At 45.4% G+C, this 6,893-nt stretch overlaps 1 protein-coding gene across 1 annotated transcript in view; it reads right to left on the bottom strand.

Annotated features, from left to right (window-relative positions):
• FADS1 (fatty acid desaturase 1) overlaps positions 1 to 6,893 on the bottom strand; it is a 9,912-nt gene extending 3,019 nt beyond the window's left edge. Inside the window, exons 1-7 of the mRNA XM_009886236.1 lie at positions 6,639 to 6,893; positions 4,079 to 4,189; positions 3,589 to 3,786; positions 2,649 to 2,750; positions 2,356 to 2,484; positions 943 to 1,003; positions 742 to 818 (exon numbers count right to left, since the gene is read on the bottom strand). Of these exons, the coding sequence (XP_009884538.1) occupies positions 742 to 818; positions 943 to 1,003; positions 2,356 to 2,484; positions 2,649 to 2,750; positions 3,589 to 3,786; positions 4,079 to 4,189; positions 6,639 to 6,833 (873 nt within the window). The 5' untranslated portion in view covers positions 6,834 to 6,893. The remainder of the gene's footprint in view (positions 1 to 741; positions 819 to 942; positions 1,004 to 2,355; positions 2,485 to 2,648; positions 2,751 to 3,588; positions 3,787 to 4,078; positions 4,190 to 6,638) is intronic.

Genomic DNA, 6,893 nt, shown 5'->3' with positions numbered 1-6,893 from the left:
GAAAGAATAAAAAGGTTTACCTCCACCTCATCTTTTTTTGTTTCCCTTCACATTTCTTGCAATCTCCTCTTTTCCTCATGTTCATTTTCTCCTGACTGTTCTACCTCCCATACAAGAATAAAACAGCACGATGCCCTGTCTCTAACCCCCACATCTCAGAGAACAGAACCTTTTTTTCTGCATTTTTAGTAAAGTATTTAAAAGCCATGTTATTCCTCAACGTCCTAGATTTTCCCCTGACAAACTATCTTCCTAACAATTCTGAAAGTCTACTACACATCCCCTATTCCACTTCACACTGAACTGTGAAGATTCAGATTTCAGGCTACCTGAAAGCTACTTGATTTTTGATATATCATTTTGCAAAATGGAGTTGCACTGAATCCTCCTGCAAGTCCCCCCTGATTTTTTTCTACTTTTCCCCTTTTCCTTTGCCCAGAAGTTTTTATTGTATTGCTTTGGGAAAACAAAAAAGAGTGGCCAGAACGACCACTTCTACCTTAAACTAGACTCTCACGCTACCTGAAGGACAAGTTCTGTATGAACGTCAACTCTGCAGAAGCAGGGATGCTTCCAGGCACTTCTGGTCTGAGGCAGAACATCAGAGACATTACTTCCCAGATCATATACCCACACCCCTTGCCACACAGATACACAGCTCACTGTTCCTCTAGGAATTTCTCACACTGAAACGTATCCATAAAACAAGAAGTCACCATTGGCAACTTGGAGCTGACTTACCACCCACTGCTTCCGCTGTATCACAAAGTAGAATATATACCACTGGAAGTAAAGAGGCACCAGAGCTGGGGGACCAACTAGAGTGGAGAAACAGATTGCAGAGACATGAACCATGCCCTTTTATCCCAGTGAGATGGACTGGAAAAGGAAGGGACTGAGTGAACACTGTCCACAGAACTACGAAAGGGTAGGGGTACTCACTGATGAAGAAGTACTTGTGCTGGTGGTTATAAGGCATGAATTTCTTCTTTTGTACACCAAGCTGTTAAAATAAGCAAATTACTCAGGCTGTGAAGACAGCTAAAGACATCTGTGCATACGCTCCTACCCACGCTTTAGAAGAAATGCATACTAAGATACCTCCTAACCTTTGAAAGAGATGTCCTGTCAAACCATGCCAGCTTCCACGAAGCCATCAGCTTCACCATCCCCTGGGACTTTAGTCTATGAGTGCTGTGATAAGGTCTGATCCCTGCCCTGGTAGCCTCAGAAAAAACGGAAAACCTATGATACTATTAGTAAAGATGTGTACAACTCCCACCTACTTACAATTAACCTCCCAAGTAGAGAAATGTGCACCTAGACACTAAACTGTGTCCACAGGAACAGGAGTGAAGAGATTGTCTTCCCTCTGAGATTGCTAATTTTTCAGTGCTCACTGTACAAACGTGACAGATCCTGTCACTGACTTCCTTGAGGAACTCCACTATATCCCTGGACATGTCCAAACCAATTTCAAACAGCAGCCCTCCCTTCATTTCAATGCAAATCAGAGCATTCAAGCCAGGTGACACTATGAATTTATGTAACTGTTTTTTTAAAAAAGGACTGGCAAATGCTAAAGCCGTTCAATTAACTTCAGAGTTGTATCAGGAATAGAGTTGCACTCCAGATGGGACCCAGTCTGACACCGACTCTCAGACAGACTGCTGAAATAACTTCTTTAATCAGTAATTGTACATGTTCCAGTTAGTCCTTGCTTGTCACCTGCTGCTTCATTTCCCAAAACACTAAAACGAGTCAAAGCTGATCCTGGTAAAGAGAACAACTTGCAATCTTATCTTCATACCACTGCAAGTCTCTCATCAGAGAAATATGAACTTGGGATTGTGACAAATATTTTGTTCTTATTTTAAAACGTAGCAAAAATAACTTCTATTGACATTTTAAGAATAAAAAATTCTCAGAAGTATTGTGAAGTATTACTAAGGAATATTAGAGACTAGTGGAAGGCAAAGTAGCACTATATAAAATAGCAGCTCAACTCAAACCGTTTTCTGGGTGTACTTCTCATTTTACAGAAGCAGTTTTGGTGGTTTGTTTTAAACATTCAGGATAAATTTGGAAAATATCAACCCGTAGCAAGACTGTATTAGGTGAAAACACATTAAGGAAACAGTTGCAACATTAAGTATATGGAAGCTACTGATGCGTCAGGCTCTTTTATCTTCTTGTTTTCAAAGGCCATTAACGCCAAGCTGTACCTTCTCTAAATTCCGGAATTACAGAGACAGCTCATTGACCAAACCAACTGGTCGCTAGTCTCCAAGCTCTCTGCAGCTTTCCAAATTTGAATCCTAGTGCTGTAACCCCCCAGCCTTCACCAGGTCTCACCTCTACAGAGAGTGTTTTTCCCAAAGCAAAAAATAAGGGGTGCATGTTAACGTCAGGGTCCTTTCGGAAGCAGTTGGGTTTAGCGTGGTGTTGGAAGTGGAGGTGATTCCACCAGCTGGCTGGTGCTCCCTGCAGGTGAGAAGAGAGTGCCGTAAAGAAGTTGCATCTTCTGCCCTTAGTCCTCCCTCCCCAGTTGTGCCTTGTATTTGCTTTCTTCTTATACCGAGATTGATTTTGACTGCAGAGCATCCCAGGCAAGGCTCTAGCAGTCCCTCTCAGCACTGAATGCCCACCTTCAGATGGCCGATCACGAACTTGTGCACCCAGTGGTTCCATTTGGACTTGCTAAAGACTGAAAGGTGTCCAAAATCATGCTGGAGCCAGCCAGCCTGCGCCTGGAATTAAAAAAAAAACAAACAACAACAAACAAACAAAACAAAACCAAAAAACAACAGTGCTGCTGGGGAAAAAGAAGAGTCAGGAGGCTCTGCATCAGAAAAGGGCTTTCCCTTCTCCCACTCCCACGCTCCTTCCAACACACCCCTAGATAGCGAGAGCATTTCCACGACTGAGACTCAATCCAAACACTTCTCTTTTACTATACAGAAGTGCAGTCCAGACTTTGCCTAATGACTTTTAGTCCCAGACAGTCGTTTTCATGAGGAAGGAAAGAAATCAGGGGAAAAAGAAAAAAAAAAAGCCATAGAGCTCAGAAACAGCATTTATTCTCTTACAAAACTGCACTGAAATCGGCAACAAAGTCTCCTTTAAGGAGCAGCGAGCTGCTGCCTCCTCCAAGTACTTGTAATTCCAAGGGGATCATCTGGCCACAGGAGAAATAGCTGGGGCTTTGAGAGCTGCTCTGCCCGCTCCTCTAACTCGCTGCAAGTTCCCATGGGAACATGGTGGCTTGGCCCCTGCACAGTGCCTTGGAGTTCTGGCACAGGGGACCTCAGAAGCGTAGCATGGCTTTCATTGTATGAAGAAGGCTGGGAATAAGGAGAGCTTTGACAGACTATGGGAAGGAAAAAGCAGGCCAAAGCCTGTTCCGCCAAAGCAGCATGCTGCGGCACTGTAATTTTGCCCCTTTGGTGGAACCCAGGGCGAAGCAAAATTTTGGGAAGTCCACAAAGATCTTCACACAGATCTTCCTGTGCTTATGGCAATGAGCCTCTAAGTCTCAAATGGTTGGCTTTTGTTGTTTCTGGGCTTCTTTTTTGCCCAGCTGCTTACCTGGACAGTGCCGAGAAGCACTGCAGAGAAGAGGAAAGGCACTGTGGATGCTCCAAAATACCAGATGGTGAGCCAGGCTGCAATATCCAACACCAAGATGTGACAGAGATAAAGCATGAAAAAGATGCGGTTGGGGTTGAGAAGCCCCATCTTCTCGACGGTTGCACGGAGTTCACGGAAATCTTCTACCAGCTTTTTCTGTGGAGAGATCCAAGAGTATCTACTGGTCTGAAAATGCCTCAGGAACCCAAAGAGGAGTTCAGTTCCCCCTCTCAAGGAGCTACTGTGGCAATGGGGAAAAGCTGAGGATCACCTGGAGACAAATCTTCACTAAGACTACGAATAATGACACGAAGTCAAGGGGAAGCTTCAGACCAACACAGTGATTCTGGGAGATCCTATCATTTTATGTACAGGGAATTCTGGCTGCCAGTAAGAGAAGTCAAATAGCACTATTTCAACCCAAATACCAAGTTTTTAAGATACTTACATTCTTGCTGGGCTCAAAGCTGGGTTGATCTGGTGCCAGTTCCCCAATCAAGAGTGGGCTCATGTACTTTCTCACTAGTGTCTTGTCAAGATGAAATGCTACGAAAGGATCCTGAAATACAGATATAGGAACAGGATGAAGAAAAACGATTGTTCAGGTGGCAGCAAAAGAAATATATTTCATGATATCCTGGATTCAGCAGAAAGCAACCCAACTAATGGAGCTGGCCGAACCAGATTTTACTGCCACAAATCTTACTGCTTTCTTCACACCACAGATGATCATTCGAGGCTGAATTCTCTGTATCATTTTGTATCTGGATGCTGTTAAGCACAGGTGACCAAGAAACATGGGCTCACTCCCCTGTTACTTCTGAATCTGAAGATTTATTATCATGGTGAACCTCAAGATATATCATCCCAACAACTCTGTCTCTGTTTTGTCTTTAGCTTCCACCTTATTTTCTCCCCAGCTCCCATATCCTGAAATGAAAGTCAGACTAGGGAGAAGGACAAAATGTTAGCACAAAAACTGCATCAGCTAGCTGAACTGGGAAAAATAACGGGACAAGCAGGACACAGACAGGTGATCGCAACTTCTGGTGACCCACACCAGTCTCTCAAAAGCCTCACGTTGTTCCAAACATGCTTCCTTGGCAATCCCCAGTGCCCACCATGCCACATCTTCTGTTTTCTTGCTACCTGCCTCCTCTTCCCTATCTGGTTCCCCTCCATGTTTCTGAAGAGTCCCGTGATAAGGCCTTTTTTTCCCCTCTTTACCATTCAAAAGATCCTTGTCAGGGAAAATCAGTTACTTTTATCATTTAAATGTAATGTCAATCTCCGTGGCAGCCAGGTGAAAAAAAATCTCAGTGATTGTTATCACTATAGATTCTATCACTGTATTTAGATTACAAAGCCCCTGGGCACACATCGAAGTTTGACATCTACTTCCTACTTTAGATTTCCCACTTACCTCCTTTCGTATATTTCTCTCTCATATTTTGGTAACCAAATTAGCATATACTTTACAATCTCCCTCAGCCTAAGGATGCTTTTCCTTTTCTGAGACAGTATTTGCCCACTGTGCATCAGTTTGGAAGCCTCCTGCACCATACCCTGTTCAGCACTATCATTACTAGCTCATCATTGCATGCTTTTACAACAAATTGTCCTTTTAAGAGATCTCTAGTCAAGAAAGGGGTTAAAAAAACCAGCTGATGTTGCCAGCTCTGGCTCAGCCCTGTTGTACTTCAGATGTAGCACCCTCTCCACTCAGGCTTATGTGAATAAAGGAGGGAGAGGGGAGTGTATATTTGCATGTTCTCATTGGAAGAGGAAAAAAAATAGGGAGGAGTACATGGGCAGATCAGAGGAGGATGGTACCACACGTTTAGACCAATCCTTTCCACAGAAGCTGTAAAATCTGGCAATGCAATCCTAACCGGAGGTTAAGGGACCGCTGATTGCACCTTCTAGAAATCAGAACACTCTAGTGGCATTCAACAAACTAAAAGTGTCCTTTCTCTACTTTCCTTTCTTTTTTTTTTTTCCTCCAGTTTTTAAGAAGCCTGATTCTTTTCATTTCCAGGACAAAACTATTAGAAAAACTGGAATTTACTTGGCTCGGGTTCCTGAGCGGTCAGCAGTTCAGTTGCACCCAGCAGCGACGCAGATGATAATGCCGAAATAATGCAGCTGGCTGCAATGTGATCATCGAACTGTGTTCAGCCCGACGTGCTGATCACTGCGACCGACCCGTTTCTGATCACACAACGCCAACGGGGCTTTGAAAACGCACGTGCGCATCCTGACCTCAGGAAGTACGCGCAAATCCACTTATTATCGTCAGCTTTGCGTTATACGCACATGATGAAGTGAAGGAAAGCACTAGAACTCAAGTTCCTTTCAGCTCGGGGATAAAACTGGACTGAAACTTAGCCCAATCTAGAGGTAGCGTCACCATCCTGTACCCGCCCTTGGGTCTAAATACTTACATCTGGGGAAAAGCGTTTTCCTTCATGAAAAGCATACGGAGACGAAGGAAGATGACAAACTCATCCCGCACCCTGCTGCCAATTAAAACGTTTGCTCCGCTTTGTAATTACCATTGGCATTCAGACGTGAATGGCTTTTTTTTTTAAAAAAAAAAAAGGCTGAAATACGACTTTCAGTAATATTTCAGGCTGGTGACATCTCTTGCAAACACTGCACTGGGATTTTAAAGTTAGAGGCGGCCGAATGCGCTGGTGTACATGCAAAAACCAAGTCTATCTACACACACCTGTATCACCACCAATACCTTGGGAGTTTCTGGTCCGTTCTGGCCTATGACTAGAGATGTATAAAGACAGGAATATTCTTATTTAATGCGTATGTGCAAGATTATTGGGGGGTTTCCCTCCCCCCCCCCGATTTATGCCCGGTTGCGGACACCCTATTTGGAAAAAACAGCCACCCGGGACCCCCGGCGCCTGTCCCTGCCCCGAGCATCCCCCTCCCACCCCCGGGACACCTCGCAGGAGCCGGGGACCGACCCCCTCGGCCCTCCCGCCCCTCACCGTGGCGTCCTGCCCGGCGTAGTGGCTGATCACCCGGGAGCCCCCCGGGTGCCGGCGGCAGAAGTGGCTGATGTCGTACACCTTCCTCTCGATCACCAGCCACCGCTCCTGAGGCGCCGGCCCCCGCCCGTTCCGCTCCCCGATCTCCTCCCAGGTGAAGCGCCGCAGAGCCCGCCCGGCCGCCGGCTCCTCCATGACTGTTTCGGCTCGGTTCGGCTCCCCTCAGCTCGGTTCGGCTCAACTCGGCTCCGCTCG

Source organism: Charadrius vociferus, unplaced genomic scaffold (genome assembly GCF_000708025.1).
Source record: "Charadrius vociferus isolate BGI_N301 unplaced genomic scaffold, ASM70802v2 scaffold115, whole genome shotgun sequence".
Taxonomy (NCBI): Eukaryota; Metazoa; Chordata; class Aves; order Charadriiformes; family Charadriidae; genus Charadrius; species Charadrius vociferus.
The sequence above is the reverse complement of the archived record's forward strand: the minus strand, read 5'-3'. Positions and strand labels throughout refer to the sequence as shown.